This window comes from Dermacentor variabilis, chromosome 10 (assembly GCF_050947875.1).
Source record: "Dermacentor variabilis isolate Ectoservices chromosome 10, ASM5094787v1, whole genome shotgun sequence".
NCBI classification, from domain to species: Eukaryota; Metazoa; Arthropoda; class Arachnida; order Ixodida; family Ixodidae; genus Dermacentor; species Dermacentor variabilis.
Window position 1 is genome coordinate 37,000,741 of NC_134577.1, and position 25,981 is coordinate 37,026,721.

Below are 25,981 nucleotides of genomic sequence, written 5' to 3' on the forward strand. Positions count from 1 at the left end.
GCGGCACTCGAGAAGCCACCATCTTTTTTGTCTCACCCTCGCACACTTTCACTCCCACCCAGGCACGTATACCCAGGATTCTGTTTCGGGGGGGGGGGGGGGGGGCAACCCAAGGTAATTTTGCAAATGAGGGAGGGGGGGGTTACTCCTACTAGTACAAATGTGAATAACGCACACCATTTGCCACAAAGATGCGTAAAGCCGCAAAAGAGAAATGAAATAACGTGTGTATCACAGGCGTACCTGTTAGATGCACCTCTCCTTTACTTGGAAAACAAGCAACCATGTCAAATGGACTCACGCAGGAAATAAAAGCAGGAATCAAAATGTCAAGAACAAGTAAACAAGCAAAAGTGTAAAATAAAGATTACTGTGGTAGAATACAACTTACAGAAACAGCAATTGGCAACCAAGGCACACGGACCGCATGGTGTTGTGTTAATCTGCCAGCCAAACACAGAAGCAAGCAAAATCGTCATCATGCTGCCTTTTCAACATGGCATCGTACTTGATACCCCCGGAGTGTCTGCTGTTCTCGAAGAGTCTTTTCATCGGCGGAAGCAATGAGGTGTGCAACAGACATGGGCAAAGTGTATGGAGTCTGAGCATCAAAACTTCACTGCCAATTGAAGTGAAACTTGACAATAAATAGTTGCAGCGTAGCAAGCATTTCATTTCAGTTCAATAAAGAATTAGGCTTTCGCCATTCCACTATAATAGGCGAGGGAAAACGTATAAAATTACGCACTAATAATTTTATTTTTGTGGTTACCGCCTTATTTGGGTAACAAAAAAAAGTTTGAAGTACGAATTATTCGCAGCCATGCGGAGGAACAGTGGCTGGCAGTTACGAGGGCATGGGCAGGGCTTCACTGCAGACATAAGTTGTATCCGACTATAGTGGCGTTTTTTGAGTTAGCAGTGGAAGAATTATAGAAAAACATATATTTGCAGAACAGTCACAGTTCTTTTGGATCCCTTGTTTACTGCTCTACCAAGAGCTAAAACCGACTCGTATTGTTATTTGGGAAGTTGCGTAACGCTGCGTGGCCGCCAGTCCAGTACAACTGTGTAGAGCGCAGGATGCTGCTGTTCTAGACGTAGAAAAACACCTACTTAAGCACAGCAGAGAAATGGCTACATCTGGCGGCTTGATTGATAACTGTAGAGGTGTCATTGAAAACACATGGAATTGTTCTCCACTTCCAGCGGCGTTTTCTCTACTTCCATTTTAAATAAAAAGGTCTTGATCCATAAATACTTTCATAAACAATGGTTAAATGTGTTAATTTTTGCTTGTCCTTGTTTGGCTGCTGCCTCAGCTCTCTCCCTTAGTAGATCGCTTAATTTCTCAACTCCTAGCGACTTTTCTTTCCAGTTGCCAATTTTGCACGAAAAGTGTTGTACAGTTAGGGAAAACCAGAAGAGGTAACGGGTAACAGCTATTGCTTATGAGTTTAATGGTTATTGCAGGGTTTGATGATGGATGCTGTCTCGCATTATTTTATTTTCCACCTTATTTAACCCATATCGTGGCTATATGGCTCCGAGGATCTGCCAGCGTCGCGGCAAGCCGTCACTCGAGGAAATAATGAAGCAAAGGAACAGTTAAACGCAACTGGCATTTTCTCCGGCCGCAGCTAATTCCAAGAGAATATATAACAGACAAGCTGACCACGAACTGAATCCCTTTCCTGGTCCCTGGATCAGACTAAACAAAGCAGGTTGAACTAACAAATCAACAGCGGTGCACGTGACCATTGAAAAGATGGTGACAACTGAATGCATCTCGGGTTGATTGTGTGGGCACCAAATCGATGAGAAAACTGGCCTTCACACCCCAGGAGATGCCGATAACTACCGCCATCCAAAAGGAGTGAAAAAGGCAGCAAAAGGTTGACCGCCGAATAGCTGTCCAGTTTCAACATTGATTTGGCGGCGCTTTAGGAATGTGTGTGAGGAGTGGTGGTGTGGGCGTGGAGGGGGGCTCCCCATTGCTACAAAGTGCGCGGGGCTCGATAGGATTTTATCACACTTGGACTTCTAATGAACATGATGCGGCTCCATTTCGGCGGTCACCCTTGTCCCGTTGCGCGAGATTTGAGAAGTGCGTTTGCAAGCACCCGCTTGTAATTCAGTCATTTGACCATCTGCGTCCATGGAAGTGTTTATTTATTGCCTCGGCATTCCTTTGTGGCAGACGCAAAATTTCGTTATATTGAAATCGCATACAAACACACTTCGTTAAATTGAGTTTCTATATACATGGTGTTCTATGGACAATGGTTTATGAAAAGTTAAATACTTCGTTATATTGAGAATTTTGTTATATAGAGGCTTAAAATTTTGTTATATGGAGGCTTAAATATACTAATGACAAATGACAACTACAGGAAAACTTGAGCGCTGAGTACTAACGTCATTTCGCTATATACCAGACCGTGTGACTGATTCATACAAGCACAATAAGCCATACATAAAAACTTTCATTCTTTCATTTATATATATATATATATACACACACACACACACACAAACACACACACACACACACACACACACACACACACACACACACACACACACACACACACACACACACACACACACACACACATGTATTCCACAGGGGTAAATTGCTGAACAACCTCATGTTCGTTAATTTGCATGCTGCAATGATCTATTACAATGCTGCAGAATGGGCCTTGGTGCTTGCCGATTTCAACATTCAATTTAATAAAATAACACTTTTCTAAACCCCCCTCTCTTCTTCCCCCCAGTCTTGCAAATATGAAATGCAACTGGCCACAGTAACATGATTTGAGCAACCTTTTTTTCTTGGCAGTTAACCATTCATGAACTATGATCAGTGAGCTTGCCACCCAGGTGGTCGCTAACTAATCACAACAGTCAGAGGCTAATTCACAACCAAACAATGTTCACGTTTTCATCTTCCTCCTCTTCATCCACTTGAGGTAACGTGACCATTTGCATCAACTCAGCGGGCACGCCTTCACAGATCCCGTTCTCAATGCAGAATGTCCTCAGAGCTGTCTCCTTTGGAAATGGATATTGGGCGACTAGCAGCCTGCGGTAAGCCTCGGGTGAGCAACGGTAGATATCGAGTGCCAACTGCAGCGTGGGCTCAGTCCACGCTGTGGGCTGGTCATTGCCGAGCTTCTGCAGGCACTCAATTTGGTCCATATGGAGGAAGCGGCTCAGCCGCTCCGTCTGGCGGGCCAGTGATGCCTTGACACGCGCGGTCTGTTGAGACAAGTCGACCACCTTGCGTCGCAGTTCATCAGACTGATGCCACAACGCTGTTGCCTCCTCCTGTAGCTTTTCATAGCTTGGAGGCCTGCATATACGGGGGTAGAAGAGTCACTAAAGGCAAGATCACCGTGCATTCAGTCTAGAGACCGTGGGAAAAAGTGGTCTAGCCTCATTATCCTAGAGCACAACCTTGAGAGTCCACAGACTCACAATGGTGGCTACAGCTATGAGTGTTAACTCCCAGATATGCAAAGCATGCCTTGAAACTGCAGCACAGCAGAAATGGGTTGATTGGACAAATACTGCGGACCACTCAATATGCAGCTGTAAGCATACCCTCCTGTAATACAAAGTGCCAATAGCAGATTTGCTTAATTTATTAAGCAGTTACACTACACGAAAGAACGCAAACCACTCTGTCCATAAAACACCTAAGCGGTGATGCCACATTCACATGTACAAATGACTGTGCAGGCAGGTATGACTGCGGTGTCTGCAAGACACACCTCATAACCATAAGACTGGTCAGACATGAACTGCTGACAATACGTTTGCACCCACCGCTTTATGCAGTGGAGTATTTGATGTTGTATCCAACTGCACCAAACAGGCAATTTTTGGCCCAATTTTCTTTGTTAAAAAATATGCATCCATTAGACTCGGGTAAATACTGTAATCAGAAATTGTGAGCTACTGTTATTTCTTGAATAGCTTCTTAGGGTAGGCCGAAAATAGGTGTTTTCAACTAGAGACATGCGTTCAATGCATTCGCCGTCCCCTAAGCTTTGCACATGCTGCCACTAAAGGTGTCGATATTGGGGCCACTGCAGGGGTCAGGCCCATGCATGCTGACTGTCCATGTTCGAATTATCCAGCAAAGGCCTATTTTAGAATCGAAATAACGAACGTGTGGGGCCCGTAGTAATGCATGGGTGCCAGACGGGACCTTTGGGTAGCATCGTAATAACCAAAACATAGAGTTAACCGGAGTCAATTAACGGAAGTCTACTGCATCTTCACTGCACTTGTCACATTGTCTTCTGGTGTTTGTCAAAATCAAGCAGTCAACAGCCAAATTTAACCACACTATTAAGCATTTGATGTCACAGAAAAACAGAGCACATGTTTGCCAAAACCATACAATTGGTCCAAATCGAAGCAATCTTTTAAATTAAATTCACTCTAACTGACAGCTCACCTAGGCAAGATGGGTGTCAAATCCGACGGCTTGCCGACAGCAGGCATTGTGTTAGGTGCAAGTGACTGAACCGATAAGATGACTGGCATTTGAGTACTCGGGCTTGTCACCTTACTTTGCACAGGAAGCCCACTGGGTTTGCTCACAGGCACCAGAATGATGGGGCCAGTGTTGGGAAGGCAGCTGACTGAAGGCAGCACTGAAAGACAAGAGAAACACGTTATTTCACTTTGTGCTGCCCGACTCTTACAGGCAGACATGAACTGGTCAAACAGATAAACACAGATAAACAGATATACTGGTGACAAACAGATAAAGGACAGATTTTACGTTTGCCCCGACAAATTTTGGTTTTCAGTCATTAGCATAAATACAATTTCATTGATAAATTGCAAGAAATGGATACAAACCATCTGGACCGACAGTCTACATTGGCTGGTGGCCACTGCAGTGAAATATATGTGAAACAGGTAAAAAAAAAAAATCTAATAAATAGGCACGTCCGTAATCACATCACAACAATAGATGAAAGGTAACATAAGTAAAATACACAGGCGACTGCAAGTGACATAAACTGCTTAGAAATCTTTAATTTGCAAACAAAATATTTTCAAACTACATTTTAAGTTTCTTGCTACCTCAACTTCAAAGGGTAGCTTATTCCAAATTTTTGTCCCACGGAATTCAATTAATCATCCTCCATATGAATGATAGCAAGTGGGCAAATTAATATTGCCGTTTGGTACTTGTGTAGTGTTTAGAGATGGTATGGTGAAAAGAGTAGCAGAGAGAGGAAAGGTAGTGCCTGTTATTTTGTAAATAAAGAGCGCGGCTTTATAGTTATGAAGTGCTCAAACTGAGAGCATATGCTGTCCCTGAAATATAGTGTTAATTTTAGCCAATCTGGACAAAGAAAGAATGAAAAGGCTCGCGAAATTTCAGAGGCCTACCTAATCAATAAATGTGGTAACAGGTGCGTGAGCCAGGCGTCACTTGCACTACACAAGGAAAAATGTTTTTTACAAGCATCTAATCATTAAAAATATCACACTTTTTGTTTTACCGCTAGTGTGTCTTGTTTCGCTTTTGGATGAGGGAATGTATGGTGCGTGGGTGTTGTTACGACCTTGAGGTAGTCCCGTAGCGCTCGTCACCCGTTTCGTGACAGAGCGTTGGTAGCGAAGACTCCGAGTCAGGCGTCGGTGAGAATAACAAAAGGGACTTTATACACTATATACAGGTCATTATACAGGACATGAAGGGATCGGCACTGGGGCCGAGAGCTCACAGCAAACGCGACTGTTCTCGCACGGCGACGTCCGGCGAAAACGCGTGACACATCTCACTCCAGTCGAGAGCGGCACTCTGCTCCCGGTGGGTCGGCGGATCCGGTTTTCCAGGCGGCGCGCCGCGGCTTATAAGCCCCCAGAAACCATTGTCACTCAAACGGCCCAATACAAAGTGAGCACTCGACGGTCGTCGGAGGGGGTCCAATCAGCGACCACGCTGGCCACCGCGTTCAAAACTGGCGGGCGCGGTGACCTCCAGGGAAGGGGAGGTACGGCGCCGGGCTGTCTGGCACTTGGCGACACGTTTGAACATGTTGCCCGCCGATGCTTCTCCGGAGGACACCACTGCCTGACGGCTCAGCATCTTGACTTGTCAAGGGAGAATTAGGGCGCTGTGCCTTTCGGCGCAGCCCCGGGTTTGTCCAAAGGGCGCTCGCAGGAAAATTCTCCATCTTGCAGATTCGGAATCCGGGCTTGTGGTAATGGCACAACAGCATCCCCGCCCTCAGATAAGGCGCCGGGAAGACGAGCTGCCTCCACGTGGCTCGGATGCCGGGCGCGCACGTTCGTCAGGCTCGTCCAAGTTTACGTCCAGTGTCGGGACGCCAGGTCACTTCACGTGCCCAGGTCCCACTCGCCAGGACAGGAGCTCGGCTCACCGCGTTGTCGCCAAGGCACCTCAACCAGCTCCGCTCGGGTCGTTCCTAAGCCCTTGCTTCTCGCCACTGGTCCCGGTTAGTCGTTCTGCAGCTTGCAAAACCGACCGGCAAAAGGCAACACCCAACACGAACAAGTGCCCTCTGTCTCCCGTCAAACACCAGACAAGGCTATAATCCAAATCAACCTAACTGAATTGCTATCCCCCTTTTTGCTCCCGCTGCAACAAGAGGCAGGTGTACGATCTAGTATACAAGGCTCAAACAACCCTTTTTCAAATGAACAACACACCAAAGATCAGGAACAATTAATAATCAGCAATAACAATGACAAATAGAATGGTCCCCTTGAAATCACTTGGACCGAAAACATACTACTGAGGAAGCAAATGAGGTCATTCATTTTTTTCCCCCGATCTCCCTGTGAACAGGACAGGTCGTCGCGAAGCAAGAGAAGGTAAGTAACGAGTAGGAACGAGTAGGCCACTGAAACAAGCGAGGCCTAGAATGCACGACTTAGAGCGTCAGCGTTCGCGTTCAACCTTCCCTTCTTATAACGGACAACGAGGCTGTGCTGCTGGAGGGTCATGCTCCATCTCAGCAAACGGCCGCTTTTAGAGGACATGCTACTTAACCAAGTTAGAGGGCAATGGTCTGTTTCCACAACAAACTTAGAACCGGAGACATAACAAGCCAGCTTCTGAACGGCCCACACAACGCAGGCGCACTCTTTCTCAGAGGTACTGTATGCCTCTTCTCTACAACTTAGTTTGCGACTTAAATACAAAATTGGTCGTTCATGACCACTAGCATCTTCTTGGCATAGTACCGCTCCCATGCCGCGATCACTCGCGTCGCATTGAATGATGAAACCTTTCGAAAAGTCTGGTGCCGTCAGAACCGGCTTATGGCTTAATGCTCGCTTCAGCATTTGGAACGCATTTTCTTTCTTTGAGTCCCACGTCACCTTAACGGGCTCCGACTTCCGAAGTGCGTCGGTTAGCGGGCTGGCAAGGTCAGAGTAGTCTCTCACATAGTGTTGGTAATATCCAGCTAAACCTAAAAAGGCCCGTATATCCGTCTTCGTGGTTGGCCGGGGATAGTTCAAAATAGCAGCTACGTTGATGTCGGACGGTCTACGCCGGCCGCGCCCCACCACATGGCCCAAATAAGTCACTTCACCGCAACCTAGGTGACATTTAGCTGGTTTCACAGTAAGACCTGTCTCTTTCAACCGGCTCAACACGACTCGCAAGTGCTCCAGATGTGATTCCCAAGTGTCCGAAAATATGGCAACATCATCGAGGTACGGCAATGCGAACTCGCCTAAACCATGAAGCACTCTGTCCATCAGGCTAGAGAAACAATACGGCGCGTTTTTGAGGCCGAAGCTCAACATGAGTGGCCGGAACGTTCCAAGCGGGGAAACGAAGGCGGCATAGCGGCTAGCTCGTTCCGTAAGGGGTACTTGCCAATAGCCTCGCACGAGATCCAGGGTAGATATATAATTTGCCTTCGACACTGTCTCTACCCTTTCTTCCAGGTTCGGTATCGGATATGTCTGATCTCGGGTTATCGCGTTCAGACGCCGATAATCGACACATGGCCTAGGATCTTTTCCTGGAGCCTGGACTAGTATCAAGGGCGACGTGTAGTCGCTCTCACTTGGTACTATAACCCCCAAGTCACGCATGCGCTGAATCTCCTCAGCCATGATATTTTTCTGCACGGACGAACAACGGTACGGTTTACTGCGGATCGGTTGATCAGAGGTTAACTCGATGTCATGCTCTAGGACCGTTGTTCTTCCGGGACGGTTCGAAAAAACCTCCCTAAACTCTGAAATGATTCCCTTTAAGTCCTCCTTTTGGGCGGCACTTAGACGCGCTTCCAACGTCAGCTGTTCCACCATTAGCTCTAAACCACATACCTTCATATCAGCCGTCGTCAGGATTTCGGCCCCTTCCTCATCGTCAGCATTTATCGTCATGCTTATAATCGCGCGACGCTGAATGTAGGGTTTCATCAAGTTACTGTGGTAAATTTTGTTGTGCCGTTTCCCTAATTTAACTTCGTAGTTGGTATCGGAAAGCTTAGTTACAACCTTTGCGGGCCCCTCCCAATGAACCTCGAGCTTGTTTTTTTTCGACGGTCGCAGCAACATCACTTGGCTACCTTCTTCGAAGGTGCGTTTTTTTGCTGACTTGTCGTAGTATTCCTTTGACAAGGTTTTCGCCGCCTTCATGTGGCTCTCTACAATATCTTTGGTTTTCCCGAGCCTCTGGAGGAGGTCAAGGACGTACGAGACTACATTTGGGTCGTCGTCACTGCCTTCCCAAGACTCTCGCAGCATGCGCAACGGAGTTCTTAGGCTCCGGCCATATACAAGCTCCGCGGGACTAAAGCCGGTGCTCTCATGGGGAGCCGATCTCAAGGCGAACATAGCGGCGGGAATGCAGGCCTCCCAGTCACAGTGACGCTCAAAGCACAGGGCTCTCAATATTCGCTTCAGCACCGAGTGCATACGCTCTACTGGGTTAGATTGCGGGTGATGGATGGAACTGTGCACTACCTTAATGCCGCATCTTTCCAAAAAAGTAGAAGTTAGGCAGCTGGTGAAGACGCTGCCATTGTCGCACTGAATCTCGGAAGGGAACCCGATGCGTGCGAATATTGAGAGCAGAGCGTCCACGACCTGGGAGGAATTTAGCTCCTTAAGAGGTACTGCCTCGGGGAACTTGGTCGCGACACACAGGGCGGTCAGAACATACCTACAACCGTTCGTTGATTCTGGCAGAGGGCCTACAATATCGATTACTAGTCGCCGAAAAGGTTCGGATATGACTGGCACCAACTTCATCGGTGCCTTCCACTTGTCAGTGGATTTGCCGATTCTCTGGCAGGTGTCGCAAGAGCGCACGAATTGTTCGACATCCTTCCAACAATACGGCCAATAAAACTCCTGAGCCATTCTAGCCTTGGTCTTTTTCAAGCCTAGATGCCCTGCCCACGCGTTTTCGTGCGCGAGTTCCAGTAACTGTCGGCGATATTTCCGAGGAATAAGAAGCTGTTCATATTTGCGACCCTGCTTATCCGTGTAGCGGCGGTGCAATAAGCCAGACTCCTCGTAAAATGAAACCCTCTTTTTTTTTCACTCCCAGTTTGACGCTCTTCATCAGATCGGCTATTGAACAGTCTTCCTTTTGCTCGCGAATCAGAGTTTCTCTTTCAACTGCAGCTAGCTCCTGCCAGCTGGCGGAAACCGGAGCGAGTATGGAGCCTGCGTCGCCTAACTGCGGCGTCGTGTCCATATCGCGGCTAGCACGGAACGCGTCACTCCCAGTCACTTCCAGGACACGCTCGACCAGGCTAGCCTCCGCGCTCTGCCTCTCCCGTGCCTGCTCGCCACTCAAGTTACCTTGATCAGTCCGTGTGCCGCACCTCTGTTCGCTCACCGACTCAAAGTCAAGTCAAGTCCCTCGACAGCTGGCGCGCTTTGGATCGCGTGAGGGCCATGTAAGCCACGTCGGCAAAGAATGACTTGCCCTGATCCTTCAGCAGCTGTTCCGAGCTATTTGAGAAGAGGTAGGGAAAGTGCTCCGGGAGGGCGGCAGACACAGCGGCTTCTGTGTTAAGTTTCCCAAACTCGCCTTCAATGATAACCGTTGCGATCGGTAAACAGACACTCTCCTCCTCGGCCACTTGCCGTATCCAAGCGCACTCTCCCGTAAAATCATTCGAGGAGACGAAAGACGGGTGGACAACGTCCATAGTTGCTGCAGAGTCCCGAAGTGCTCGGCACTTCTTGCCGTTTACCTTAATTTCCCGCATATATGGCTCCAAGAGTCGTATGTTTTTGTTAGTTTCCCGTATTGTTGCAAAAGCAATTTTCTCTGGGCAGCTCGCAGCGATGTGCCCTTGCTTTTTGCAATTGTAGCAATTAACGGCTTCCGTTTTTCAAAAGAACGCGTCGTATCGTTTCGCTGCTTGGGACCATCGTTAGCATTCTGAGATGTATTCTGTCCTTCCCTTACAGTTTTTTTGGTAAGGGACTCGTCTTTCCGAAACTCGCGACGCGTGATTTGCTTCCGTTCGTCGGGCTTCCCGGAAAACCCATCTCTCCTATCTGCTTTTTCTACGCGCACTGCCTTGCTGTGCAAGCTGCGGCGGGTGTAATACTCTTCCGCTAACTCTGCTGCCTTGTTTAGCTTAACCTCCTTTAGCCTATCTTGCAGCCAGAGCCGGACATCCTCATCAATGCAACGGTAGAACTGCTCCAACGCGATGCATTCGACAATTTTGTCGCGGTCGTCGTAAACCTCTTCGCCCTTCAGCCATTCCACCAAGTCGGCTTTTAGACGAAACGCGAAGTCAACATTCGACTCCTTGCCCTTTTTTGCATACCGGAACCTCTGCCGGAAAGCTTCGGGCGACAATTTGTACTTCCGCAGTAGCGCTTCCTTCACATCACTGTAGCTCTCAAACGCCTCTTTCGATAAGCAAGTTATTACGTCTGATGCCTCCCCAGGAAGCAAGGCTAACAGATTCTGTGCCCAGAGGGATCGCTCAATGCTATTCCGTTCGCACACGTGCTCAAATTTCACGAGGTATTTGGCCATATCCTCTCCGACGACAAAGGGTGGAAGTTGATCGCGTATTCTCGGAACATTAGAAGTGAGACCAGGCGCGGGCGAGTTATTTCGGATCTCCAACTCTTTCATTTTAAGCTCGTGCTCGCGACGTTCTCTCTCTCTCCTTTCCTCCCTTTCCTCCTCGCGACGTTCCTTTTCTTTCCTTCCCCGCTCGCAACGTTCCTTCTCCTCCCTTTCCTCCTCGCGACGTTCCTTTTCTTTCCTTTCCCGCTCGCAACGTTCCTTCTCCTCCCTTTCCCGACGTTCATTGATACCCGCCAAGGCTTCTGCGGCTTCCTCAGCCGTTACGTCCCCAGTCCTCATGACCTCAAGGATCGCATTCTTTCTTTTGGTTGAGCCCAACTCAATGCCCAACTCCTCACAAATTTCGAGAAGTTCCTTCACCTTGTACTTCTCCATCGTTCACACTGTCCTCCTGCTGTTTACCCTTTTTGAATATACCTGCCGTACGCTACTATAATGCTACTAGTAAGACATATGCAAGTATTTCACACACTGCCCTGTTTACCCCCTCAGCATCCCCTGGTTTTCAAAACACTCTTACTAGGCTTGAAACACACAAGGTTATCACAATGCAACACCAAATCCTTCCCTAAGCTACTATAACCTGTGTCAGAGAAAGTCTGGTGTTTGAGGTAAACTTCAGGCACTCACCGCGCCGAGGTAGCTGATGCCGGTCAATCCCATAGCTGCCATCCACTGTTACGACTTTGAGGTGGTCCCGTAGCGCTCGTCACCCGTTTCGTGACAGAGCGTTGGTAGCGAAGACTCCGAGTCAGGCGTCGGTGAGAATAACAAAAGGGACTTTATACACTATATACAGGTCATTATACAGGACATGAAGGGATCGGCACTGGGGCCGAGAGCTCACAGCAAACGCGACTGTTCTCGCACGGCGACGTCCGGCGAAAACGCGTGACACATCTCACTCCAGTCGAGAGCGGCACTCTGCTCCCGGTGGGTCGGCGGATCCGGTTTTCCAGGCGGCGCGCCGCGGCTTATACGCCCCCAGAAACCATTGTCACTCAAACGGCCCAATACAAAGTGAGCACTCGACGGTCGTCGGAGGGGGTCCAATCAGCGACCACGCTGGCCACCGCGTTCAAAACTGGCGGGCGCGGTGACCTCCAGGGAAGGGGAGGTACGGCGCCGGGCTGTCTGGCACTTGGCGACACGTTTGAACATGTTGCCCGCCGATGCTTCTCCGGAGGACACCACTGCCTGACGGCTCAGCATCTTGACTTGTCAAGGGAGAATTAGGGCGCTGTGCCTTTCGGCGCAGCCCCGGGTTTGTCCAAAGGGCGCTCGCAGGAAAATTCTCCATCTTGCAGATTCGGAATCCGGGCTTGTGGTAATGGCACAACAGTGTATACATGTGTGAGTTTCTATTTATACGGCTGTTTGAATGCAATAAACTTTCAGTCGTCAGTCAGCGCTCATGTTTAATCTCTCTTCTTTGTCCGTGTTTTTGGTGTGCACTGTAAGTAATAATAATGCAGACATATGGACTCGCCAAGCTAGCCACCGTGCTACAATTTTAGCATTCACACAGTTACTATGTAATATGCTTAGTGCTCCCTTTTGTAGTCGCTGTAGTGGTTTTAGATGCGTCATATATGTTACAAACCATGATCCTATACAATAATTTATGCGGGAATGACAAAATGCAAAGTACAGCGACTGAAACACAGAATGGGGAAAACATTGGCATGCCTTAATTAGCATATGACAACCATGTGGCACCTTCCAGCATATGCAGTGGTTTTGCTCCTTGCAGTGCAGGCGCTGGTCAAGAAACACTGCTAAGTATTTAAAAGAGGCAACTTGTTCAATTGGCTTGTTGCGTAGATAAGAGACTAATTGATGAAGTACGTATCAATATTCTTTCTTCTATACAGGAAAGTAACGCATTATGTTTTTCAGAATTTAACGATAACTTGTTTGCAATGGTCTAGTTACTGATCCTTAACAACTCAGTCATTATGTTGGCACTATGTTGCTCAATGGCACTATGCTCGCATCTGGGTCCTCTATGAGATGCAGTGCTTTATTGTTGCTGGAGCTCGGAGAAGGCACTCCTGGTAGGGTGAATGAAAAGGTGAAAAAAAATTGTGCATAGGCAATTTCCCGAGATTAATGTTTAAGTGGCCATCACTATCCAGTCAGAGCAACACTGGTTCATTTTGTCGGCTAACAGCTGGTAGAATGTTAAGATGAGGAAAGAAATAGTACTGAACACTTGGGTTTACCTCTCTGAACACTGCACATCCATGAGACTGATGCGTGACATGCCCGCAGGCATTCTGCTGCAGTTCACTCCAAATTGAAGTGCTCAAATGTACGTTTCCTTTTGCAGCTTGTCCCATCAATAAAGTAACTGGTTACGTGTAATTAGTTACTGAAGAAAGTAACTGAATTATAGGGAGTATTTCAGGGTAATAAAGCAATCAGTCAATTACATAAGTACCAAAATGTATTTGATTACAAGTAATTAATTACATGTAATTTATCATGTACATACAAGCCTGCACATGCCAGAGTAGCTGAACCTACAAAGGAAACCTAATACTGCTTTCTTAGAAAATGAAGCTTTGCAGCTGACAAAAAGATTGACCTGGTCCACAGACTGAACCTGGGACCAAAGCCTTTCCAGGGCCATTGCTCTACTATCTGAGGTAACCAGAAGGCTAGCAGATCACAGAGCTAAGGTGAATCAACCCACAACTTGAAGTTTAGGGTTGAGGTGCCTTGAGCATGGAGCACAGACCTGCGGACAAGGTGAACGAACGAGGTCCAGCAGCGATTGCACATGGCAAGTATAATACTGTGATCACGAAGCAGCAGAAAGTACCACTAACCTGGGTTAGCATTTGGAGCACCGGTGTTGGGCACCACTGTAGGCACCACAACAGGTGGAACAACGGGAGAATTGCCGACAACGTAACGGTGATCGCCTTGCGCAGTGGTGGGAACCAGGATGATGTTGCCACCCGAAGTGGTCACAGTGAAGGCTGGACCGGTATTCATGGGTGCTTTCGCCAATGTTGCCGCTGCTGATGGAGTGACTTGCGTGGGCTGTGCCTGGTTGGCTCGGCTGGCATGGTTGGTGGCGGCAACTGCATGAGAAAGGGCATCACGGCGGCATCCACAATATCAGAACATGTACATTGTGCAGTGCGGTATGCATACCAGCCGACCTGTGAATAACGATCATAAAAAATCCCACATCATGACAGAGCAGGTGAGAGGGGATATGGGGTCTAGCATCCATATTTTTCTTAAAAGCTTGGCCAATGCACACACTTTTTGCGAGGTGCAAGCACGCTTCATTTGCAAATAGTATTTATACTTTGATACACGGCACACAAAGCAGCAGCAACTTGAAAAGCAGGAACTGAAGAGCAACACAGTGTCTCTAGATCACCGTGACTTTTCCAGCAGCACTGCTGATGCCAATTTTGCCCAATTGAAAGCAGCTGCAAATTTCCATGCCAAGATTACAGTTTTACAGTTCTCTTGAATAATGTTTTTGTTAAAAACTTTTCGTGCATTGACGATATTGAACTGTGTTTACTAACTATTTGACCATACCTCCAGCAATTGTTCAAACTTCCAGTGTGATTTGACTAATAGATGAACCTCTATTACATTCATCACCCAATTTTGATAAAGTCAGTGCCAAATTTCTGAATAATACCTGCTCTTATAGCTCACTATATTAGTTAAATTATTCCAGCAATCGCTGTTCCATGTGAATGAAAAGCAGGAAGAAACTGTTCCTTTGCATAAAACTGGCAGTAGGACGTCACCTGCAAATTATCATCCCTGATCATTAACCAGTACCTGCTGCAAATTATTTGAGCATATAGCATTTGCTAAACTTGTAGACTTTCTTGAGCATAAGTAATTTTTCAGGCCACCCCAACATGGGTTTTGCAAATCATTCTCATGTGAATTGCAATAAGTAACTTCTACTTGCAAACTACACTGTTACTTGATCCTCTTTTCCTTGTCAATTATATCTTTTTAGGTTTTTTTAAAAGCCTTTCACAAAGTGCGCCATAAACAATTACATTATAAACTAAGCAAATTAAACCTTGATCACAACCTTCTAAAGCAGATTGAGTCATTTCTCATTCATAAGTTCCGGTTCGTAACAGTTAAAGACTAGAGTGCCACAAGGCTCTGCCCCGAGACATCTTTTATGCCTTACCTACATTAATGACTTACCTGAACCAATAACAGCTGACATCCATCTATTTGCAGATGACTGTTTTATCTTCAGAGAAATAATTACCGAACATGACATTGCCCTGCATCAGGCCAGCCTAGGCACGTAACCCGGGGGGGGGGGGAGGTTCCCCTTCTCCAAAATTAAGCAGCACACCTCCCCCTCCCCTTCCCCACGCCACCACTCCTCAAACACATTCCTAAAGCACCGCCAAATCAATCTTGAGACTTTACAGCTATTCGGTGGTCAACACTGGGCTGCTGTTACAGTATTTATTTATTTATTTTATGTACCCTCAGGGCCATTGGCATTGGAGAGGGGAGTGGTTACAGGCATACAAAACAAGAAAAAATAGGAAATGTGATACAAGGAATAGGAGTATTGCAATAAAAAGTTAACAGGTGTCTCTACTCATACAATATTAGCTAAGGCGTTCTTGAAAAGCTGGTAATCTTTGATGGTGGCTGTCGGTGCGGGAAGGTGATTCCATCCACTCTGCTGCTGTACGAGGTATAAATGACTGAAAGAAAGCGCTGGTGTGGCTCTCGTGCGACCAACGGGAGATTCTGCCGTCGACGTCGTTACCTTTTTGCGCCGCTTTGTAGAGCAGTTTTTATAGTTGGTGACACCCAAACAAACCAGTAGGCGGCGTGTAAGCACTGCTGATGCATGTTGAAGCTGCACTCTATAGGCGATGAGGTCCCATCACTGGCTAATCCGACGTGATTAGCTCTTTTCTTCTAATTTATAAAATGCCAGTGACATAAAGCTGCAGTGCTGATGCTAATGCTTATCTGTAACAGGGTATAGATTTTTTAGTATTGCTAAATTGTCCATTTTGGTGACGGGACTGTTTACTGATGTGTGTGCAATGCTTAATATTTCATTGTTTCAATTATATATATTGTATGCGTGTCTCTCGGTGTATATTCTTCGCAGCGGCTTCATCTGCGTAACTAATGTATGTGGCAAAGATGGTGCATACTATGTAACACAATAATGAAGCACTGTATTTTGCTTTTCCCCTGTGCAAGTTTCAGTTTACTCCTATTTGGACTTCGTGCTTGCTTCATTAAATAATTTTGTTACGATCTTGTGTGAAATGGGGTAGAAAGATCTGTCTCTCTCTATTTTTTTTTTTTTTGTAGTCAAGGTTTTTGTAATTAGCTCAGTGCTTCTTTTTCGTCTTAGTTTGAGGCTTTGTATACGTGACAATGTTGCATCCCAAACGATTTTCGAGCACGAAACTTTGTCTGAGGCAGCTCTTTCTTGTCCACGTCAGCAAAAAAATTTGGTGGAATTTTGCACCCCTATATGTGGATTCCACTGCCTTTTCCACACCTTTTGGATGGCGGTAGTTATTGGCATTTCCTGGAGTGTGAAGACGAATTTTCTCATCGATTTGGTGCCTGCGCGATTAGGTCGAGATGAATTCAGCTGTCACCGTCTATTGCAACGGTCACAAGCATCTCTGTTGCTTCGTTAGTTCAACCTTCTTTGCCTAGACTGAACTAAGGACCGTAATCAGCTGGTCTGTATGCTGGTGGAACGAGTTGTGAATGGAGAAAAGGCCAGTTGAGTTTAACTTTTCCTTTCGCTTAATTATTTCCTCGAGTGACGGCTCACCGCGACGGTGGCAGATCCTCGGAACCAGATACCCGTGATATGGGTTAAGTAAGGTGGAAAATACAATCAGGTGAAACAGCGTCCATTATCAAACCCCGCAATAACCATTAAACCCATAAGCAATATGAAAGTAACCCGTCACCTTGTCTGGTTTTTCCCTAATTGTGCAGCACTTTTCGTGCAAAATTGGCAACGGGAAACAAGAGTCACAAGGAGTTGAGAAATTAAGCGATTTACTAAGGGAGAGAGCCGAGGCAACAGCCACAAAGTAAGGAAAAACAAAAATGAGTAAATTTAGCTGTTGCTTGTGAAAATATTTATGGATCACAACCTTTATATTTAAAAAGGAATTAGAAAAAATCTACCGCAAGTGGGCAACGATTCCGTATGTCTTGAATGACACTTCTACAGTTATCAGCCGAGCCGCCCCATGTAGGCACTTCTCTACTATGCTCATGTGGGTGTTTTTCTAACCCTCCGATTGGGTGCAGTACGTCTAGAACCACAGTGTCCTGCATTCTATACAGTTGTGTGGGAGTGGTGGTCACACATCATTACGCAACTTCCCAAATAACAATACAAGTCGGTTTTGGCACTTGACTTGGCAGAGCAGTAAACGATGGATCCAAAGAACTGTGATTGTTCCACAAATACGTGTTTCTCTAATTCTTTCAGAGCTAACGCAAAGAACACTACTAGAAATCTTTATTTTAAACTGTCGCTTGTATACTTATTCTTGGTAGTGTCCTGCCTCTGTTTCTTTTCTGCATAAGTTCATTTGATGTGGTCCCTTGTTTGCCAAGTAAAGGATAGATGTATCTCACAGGACACCTTATTTTATTCCTCGTTTGCAGATTTATTCGTATTTTATGCCGAACGATGGGCATTAGTCACGGTTGTACTAGTAAAGGTACCCTCCCCCCCCCCTCGAAAAAAAAAATCCTGGGTACGTGCCTGGGCCAGCCTTAATAACGTCAGTAACTGGTGCCATGTCTAACAAATGGAATTTAAAATTAAGAAATGTAAGTTTATGAGAGTATCTCGATGTAACAGTAACGTGCCTGTGTACTATTTGAATAACATAGCTTTAGAAATGAGAATGACAAATTCATATATATATACTTAAGCATGCAATAACACTAAACAAATGTTGAATCATCATTTGAATATATAATTAACAAAGCTAGCTGCTTTCCGAGATATTTGTGCCATAACCTTAATGCTTGGAAAACTGGCGGCTCTGTATACGAAGTGTCTATCGACTGCAGGGGTCCCAGACAACTGGAAGAATGCAAACATTATACTAATCCACAAAAAGTGAGATGTTAAAGAATTGAAAAATTATAGGCTGATTAGTTTACTCCCAGTATTATATTAGATATTCACCAAAATAGTCTCCAATAGAATAAGGGTGACGCTGGACTTTAGCCAACCAAGGGAACAGGCTGGCTTCAGGAAGGAATACTCTATAATGGATCACATCCATGTCATTAATCAGGTAATCGAGAAATCTGCAGACTATAATAAGCCTCTCCATATGGCTTTCATAGATTACAAAAAGGCATTTGATTCAGTAGAGATACCAGCAGTCATAGAGACATTAGGTAATCAAGGAGTACAGACCGCTTACGTAAATAGCTTGAAAAATAGCTACAGAGATGCCACAGCTACCTTAATTCTACACAAGAAAAGCAGAAAGATGCCTATAAAGGAAAGGGCCAGACAAGGAGACACAATCTCTCCGATGCCATTCACTGCGTGCTGGGAAGAAGTATTCAAGCTATTAAACTGGTAAGGCTTAGGAGTTAGGATTGACGGTGAATATCCCAGCAACCATTGGTTTGCCAATGACATTGTTCTATTCAGCAACATTGCAGATGAGTTACAACAAATGATTGAGGACCTCAACAGAGAGAGTGTAAGAGTGGGGTTGGAAGGTTAATATGCAGAATACAAAGATAATGATGAACAACTGGGCAAGGCAACAAGAGTTAGCACTGCTAGTCAGCCTCTAGAGTCTGTGAAGGTGTATGTTTACCTAGGTTAATTAATCACAGGGAACCCTGATCATGAGGAGAAAATTCATAGAAGAATAAAAATGAGTTGAATTGCATACGGCAGACATTGTCAGCTCCTGACTGGAAGCTTACCATTATCATTGAAAAGGAATGTGTACAATCAGTGCATTTTACCGGTGCTGACATATAGTGCAAGGACTTGGAGACTGATAAAGAAGCTTGAGAACAAGTTAAGGACCGTGTAAAGAGCGGTAGAACGAAGAATGCTAGGCATAACATTAAGAGACAGAAAGAGAGCGGTTTGGATCAGAGAGCAAACGGGTTTAGGCGATATCATAATTGACATTAGGAGAAAAAAATGGAGCTGGGCAGGTCATGTAATGTGCAGGTTAGCTAATTGTTGGACCATCAGGGTTACAGAATGGGTACCAAGAGAAGGCAAACGCAGTCAAGGACGGCAGAAGACTAGGTAGTGCTTCATCTCTTTTAGAATTACTGCTTATTAAAAATCGGTTAAGGCCAATATCAGAAAGTGCTACAGCTATGTGAAACACTTTTCGCAAATACCTTATACATTGTCTTGAACAAATACAAAATACCTCATTTCATTCTTTGGGACTACAACGGTGCTGCAAGCATATCTTTGATGAAATGAAGTCCGAGTCTTCACTCACTCGCAACACTATGCAGGATTGCTCATCTATCATTTTTTTTCATAAGCTATATCATCACCCTGCTCTACATCGGCAATTCATCTCACGATCACATTACTTACCTCGGCACACTGATCATCGGCATCAAGTTAAATGTTGTGTGTGTGACGCAGCATGCTTTTTTAATACCAAAATTTATTGCATAAACATCAAAATAATGCACTGAGCTTCCCACTTATATCGAATTTTCAAAAAGCATTAGCTAGTATAGTGTACTCATAACAAGCATATGTATGAACTAATGTTAATTGTTCTTACGATGCGCTGTATTTAACAAACTCTCAGTTAATGTGGTATAATGAGCTAATAATGTGTATAGTCTCATACTTTATTACCCTTCTGTTGGTTCTCCTGTAACCTACTCTTATCTCTAATGCCTAAAGGCCCTAAGTAAGGGTAAAATAAATATAATCAATGACGGCCTAGGCTGGTATAATGCAGTGAATCCTTTCAATTGATGCTATGCCACTTTTATCATCCAGTGTTCCCCTCACAGCTGATCCACTTGATGTCGCAAGTGGATAATGAGACAGATGGCATTGTAATAGAACCGTCAAGTTATCCCAACCCAAGAAAAACAACGGGTTCTGTCTCCGCCCATACAAAGAACTGAAAGGAAGGTTTCAGTAACTAATTATTATTATAATACAGAGGCCTATTTTTGTTCTACCTCAAGGGCACTCGTAACAGCCACTGACTGAACTATTTAGCTTGACTTTCATTCCAGATGAAGTGCTAATTGCAGATTTACAAAACATCTGGACAAGAGCCTATGCTGTTGCAAGGTTAAAAACGTATGTCCACCTGGTTGCAGATGAGCTGGCTGACTTTTGGCCACTGATGACGAAACCACAGGTGTCATGACCGTAGAGACCGTTGCAACACTTGTGGCTGAGGAGATGACCGTATCCACCTTAGCAACGGCGTCAACAGCAGTAGTAACATTCGTAATGCTGCTTGTGGGACCACCCCGTACAAGCCTTCGGCGCTGTTTCGGAACTTTCCGGTGGCTGAACAGAGTGGGCACAGCAAATGGTTTGAGTTTACGGTCCGTGCGTCTGGGCTCATACTGGTCCTCTTCGAAGTGTGCCTGCAGAATACGGTAACAGAACAAAACAAAAATGAATAAATAAATTTGTATGTTCATAGTTCATGACTATTGGCTGCCCAACAGTAGAGGGCACAACAGCCTTCAGATATGTCCTTGCCAGCATCCCATGAGCCACCACTGATGTACTTGTGATAAATAGCTGCTTCTTGTAATTCAATATCTTCGTAAAAATGGCGCTCGCATTCGGTGTTTTCATTTTCCCCGGCAAAGGCTGCGTCAAAGAACAATAGAAAATCTGCTAAGGTCAACTTCAACAGGACAATAGATATCTGATAGAGCAAACAGACATTTAAGGCCTGTAAACAGTGCACCAACTTTTTCTTGCATAGATTCTGCTGCAAAAGGAGCTAATAATAACGGCAGTCAAACTCCACTAAGTATATGCTAAGAAAAAAAAAAAAAAAGCAAGCTGACTTCAGCGATTCCCTTGGCTTGGAGCTCATTTACTGCGACAGCAGCCTTCCCCCACAGTGAAGACCACCATATTTGCTAGTGCGTTTTTTTCCTTACATGAGAGTGCTCACTCACTACGGAAGGGACAAGAAACCAGTGGTTAGTGTTCTTGTTTCTGGGGGTCAAAGAATAATGTATAAGTTTAAAACAATAATTAAAAACTAATAAAATACTTAAAATAACATTTGAATGATAACTATAACTTCTGTGACATTTGAGAGAACAAAAAAAAAGTGTTCTTTAGATCAATGAGTTTTGATGTTATCCTACTTGTGATGTACACAGCTTTCTTTCTACTCCATGGACAGAGTACAGCAATTTCTGACTCCTTATATCTAAGCAGAGCTGATTTATTTAGATAATTGCATAGCTTCTTAGAACTTTATGTTTACAGCTGTTTGGCGAAAGGGTTATGCTAATACTCTTTGTTCTGAGCTGTCCAACATTTTAGTATTTGAAAATTACCTGCCGTGGTTGCTCAGTGGCTATGGTGTTGGGCTGCTGAGCACGACGTCGCGGGATCGAATTTTTGGCCACGGCGGCCACATTTCGATGGAGGCGAAATGCGAAAACACCCGTATACTTAGATTTAGGTGCAAGTTAAAGAACCCCAGGTGGTAAAAATTTCCGGAGCCCTCTGCTACGGTGTGCCTCGTAATCAGAAAGTGGTTTTGGCACGTAAAACCCTATAATTTAGTATTTGAATATGACTGCTTTTACAATCTTGTTGCGGCATGTTTATTTTCGTTTTTGTATGTTATCATTGTCTTGTGGTCAGTGTAGTAAGCTTCGAGAAGTTGTGTTAAAGTGTTGCATTTCGTTTCCATCATTTAGTAAGACAACGTCCGAGCACCCACCTGCCCGATGCATCAGCAATGTGGCATTTGAGACGACCTTTAAATATGCTTTCCTTACACAATTTTACAATATTCAAATTGTATTTGATTTGGTATGAAAAATTACTACTCGCACACTACTAGTAGCATGTTTAAACAAAGTTGTAGTTTGTTTTGAAACCAGTTCAGTGAAGTAGACCTCGTACTGTGCATTGTGCAAGCTGTGGTTAGCAGTGAAAATCCGTGCGGACATGAAAAAGTGGCATAACTAATTTTGAGCACATATGCTCTACGTGCTCACTTGAGGCACACGTTTGAGTATTTTGTTTTCCGCATGCTATTGCACATTTATAAGCAACGGTTCTTTTAGAATGATTGAGTAATGACCCAAAAGCACCCTTGCGAACTAAGTAATAAGCCGTTCGCTATGGTCACTCCAAGGAGCTACGTAACATGCACATATATTCGCAGCTTGTTACCACTGACCGGTGTCACCCGGCCACTTTCGATCGCGATCGAGGCGCATCTGGATCGAAATCTCGACCGCCATTGGGTCCCTCCGGCAGCTTGCACCAAGGAGCCAATCGCGGCCAAGACATTCGACCCTGATCGGGCTCGATTCGAAAAGGATGAACGCGGCGAATATTTCGCGCTCGAAACTTGATATATCGTTTTACCTATCCATGCCTTTATCTATCCCTGATAGACCGCGCAGCGAAGAGTACGAAAAACACCGCGACCATCGGTCATCTTGGAGGCCACGGCTTGTTAGTGGCACATACTACCAGCTCTGGGTGATTGGCCAAGAACCAGGTGGCGCGAAACTAGGACGGCGACAGCGGCGACTCAAAACGACAATTTCCCAATTCTAGAGTAGAAGGTGGATCAAAATTGATATTTTATGAAGTATTAATGGCAGCATAAGTAGCCTACCACATGAAGAAACAAACACCAAGGAGCCTACCTCACACACACCGTAGCTATTGTCTTTCGTTGGCACCCAAAGTTTGCCGTTCTCTGCAATGTTCACTTTCACAGCCCATTCCAGCCTGCGCTTGGGATCACGCGGGAATGAATGGATGCGCAAACCTCCTTTTCTTCCTGTTTTACAACCAACGGCGACGCATCTCATAGCGCCTGCTCCGTGTTCCTGACAGCGGAACTACAGCGGCGGAAACGCGAAACGAGGGTGTAGACGGCGGTCACAAACTGACAAGGGCTTCCACGGAACACCTACAGGCGACAACGAACTCGCGCAAGAAGCATTTGCGAGCACCATGCGACCACGGCGACCACAGTGTACGAGCACAGAACACGCTACCTTACACGGTCCAACAAAAACAAAACTAGCGGTGGCGTTGCAAACTAAAGTATGCAATCGAGAGAAGGCGCTGGTAAAATCAAAACTAATATAGCAAGCGCTTGGTAGCGCAACCCACAGCCCCGTTTTAAAGAAGACGCTCATAACATCCATCCATTTATTTAATAACATCATCATCATCATCACGTGAAAAGCAATATCACAGTACACTTATATAAAATTAGAGTAGAAAAACTGCATATTACACAATCTAACGGAAATAACCACAGAGTTTCTCATTATGCTGAGAAACTCTATGTTGTCAACTAAACTATACGATAGAGTAATGACGCCGGCAAAAATCAAAACTGATATCATCATCATTACGTGGAGAGCATATCATAGAACAGATGTAAACTTTCAGAATGAGAGTTGTACCTTCCACCATAGAGTTTCCTACATAAATAGGAAACTCTATACCTGCCACAGTAGAACAAAAATAAAAGTAGTGGTGGCGTCGTAAGCTAAAGTATACGAGCAAAAAATGGCGCTGGCAAAATCAAAACTAATATCATCATCATTACGTAGAGAATATTATGACTACCACTATGATGGCTAGAAGTGGTAGAAGTGGGAAGTGCAGCAGACCGGAGCCGGCAGAGCGCACAGAGGAGCGATGGAAATTATAGGTGGCGCTATGTGCAGCTGGTGGGCAGCTTTCGCGGCGTTTGAAGGGGGCGGCGCACGGCAGCTAGCACGCGCGTTTCGGTCATTTTGCATCGCGTTTTAATTTTTAATGTAATGCGCGATGCAAACATCACGAAGTGTTTGCAGCTCAGATATGCTTTACTATGAAGGGTGATAGTTCTTCGGAGAACATAGAATGGAAAGATGCGTTATTTGCAACACCGGAACGCTCAGCAAATGTTTTAGCCATAGGTTTTAGCCATGCGATTAAAAAAAAAAAAAGAGGAAGATCAGATTTGAAGGCCACTCTGTATGAGAGGGCTTTTACTGAAAGGATTGGTGTTAGCGAAAGCGAACGTGGACCGTGAATACAAACAAGCCGAAACGCCGACTTTCAGCGTTTGTCAATCGGTCATCTGCCGCAAATATAGCCAGTGGGCGCAGAGAAAATCGTACACGCAAACAGTCAAAAACAACGCTGGGGCTGCGAGCAATAAGCCGGGGAATAACATCACCGCGTCGTTCAGTTCACTCGCTCGTCCGCATGCACCAGCAACATGCCCTTTATAGAAAGCTTTAGCCTTGTAAAAAATAAAATAAAAAACCAAACGAAAACTTAGGTACGTATGTGGGCACTTTAGTGATGCACGCCTGGCCATCGCTAAAACGGACGGAAAGCACCATCAGAACTTGACATCGAGCCCCCCCCCCCCCCGCCCCCCATCCAGACGAGAGGGAAACAACGCATCCCACCCGAATAGAGACGGGATGTCATCATCAAACCACTACCACGCAACATGCACCCGCGGTTTCACAAACACCGACGTCGGGCCCGCGCCAGGGCTCCCGACAAATATCCAGACACTAGCCTTCTTTGGCGATGCGGCTGGACCAGTCTGCGGCAAATACACAGCAAACGTTATTCACCAAGGAAAACAGATTGATTGCGTATCGTTCCAATACACAGACGCAACCAGCATGGAAGAAGCAGGAATTGCTCTTGCCCTACGAAACCCCAGATCTACCTTCGTCCTGCGGACTCACAAAAGCAGCCTACGGCAATTTCTGCGAAGGCCAGGTTGATCCCATTGCGCACCGAATTCTCACACAGCTACCTTCCCGACGCTCAGAGGGAGAGTGGAAACAACTGATATGGATACCCGGTCACTGCGAAGTTAGAGGCAACGAGCTCGCTCATGCCTCGGCCCGAGAATTACTCTTCCGAGCCTCCGACACCGTCATATTGCACCCTCCCTCTGCTATGCGTATGGACCCGCTTCTCACATACAGCGAAATTCATCACCAAAGACTCGAAAGACGGAAACTACCGCCCCCGGGACCCAAACTCAGTAAAGTATTCCAGGTAGCGTGGCATCGCCTGCACACATACTCTTACCCCAACCCATACATGCTAAGATAAATCCGGACACTCATACACAACACTGCGCGGGTTTTGCGACAATCAAACAGCCACTCTGTGTCACATGGTATAGGAATGTCAAGATAATCCATCCAGACAACGCAGGAAACAACCTTACAGGAGAAGGGTGGGAGGCAGCTCTGGTCCAGCTCGGATCCGAAGACCCAAGAGGCCCTCGTGAAACCTCGTGAAACCCGCGCCAATGGGATCCCACTCGCCGACCTTCTCATTTCAAAGGCTTACTAAATTTTTTTATTCTCTCTCTTTGTACAGGTCAAGTGGATTTAATGCTGTCAGTCACTCAGTTTACACGACTACAGATATGTTTATTATGTGGCCAGCTGACCGAGACGCCTCAACTGGTGAAAAAAAATAAAAATAAAAAACAATACACTTCAAACAAGTAAGCGTACATTGTTTATTGTCAGTGGTGAATGAAGTAGTATATGCTGACAATTTTCGTACAGGTCGGGTGGACTTAATGCTGTCAGTCACGCAGTTTACAACATACAGAAACA

The 25,981-nt window shown here is 45.6% G+C and overlaps 1 protein-coding gene across 2 annotated transcripts; it reads right to left on the reverse strand.

Annotated features, from left to right (window-relative positions):
- Nucleotides 1-2,595: 2,595 nt before the first annotated feature.
- On the reverse strand, nt 2,596-23,394 carry LOC142560336 (uncharacterized). 2 transcript variants are annotated; one of them, XM_075672343.1, is made up of 5 exons: nt 23,021-23,394; nt 20,461-20,746; nt 13,927-14,184; nt 4,472-4,670; nt 2,596-3,358 (listed from the first exon to the last, which is right to left on the reverse strand). In XM_075672343.1, the coding sequence occupies exons 1-5, from the start codon at nt 23,186-23,188 to the stop codon at nt 2,923-2,925; spliced, it is 1,347 nt and encodes a 448-aa protein (XP_075528458.1). In that variant the 5' UTR covers nt 23,189-23,394; the 3' UTR covers nt 2,596-2,922. The 2 variants fall into 2 exon arrangements, with proteins under 2 accessions (XP_075528458.1, XP_075528459.1); XM_075672344.1 differs by lacking the exon at nt 23,021-23,394 and adding an exon at nt 22,734-22,753.
- Nucleotides 23,395-25,981: the final 2,587 nt, after the last annotated feature.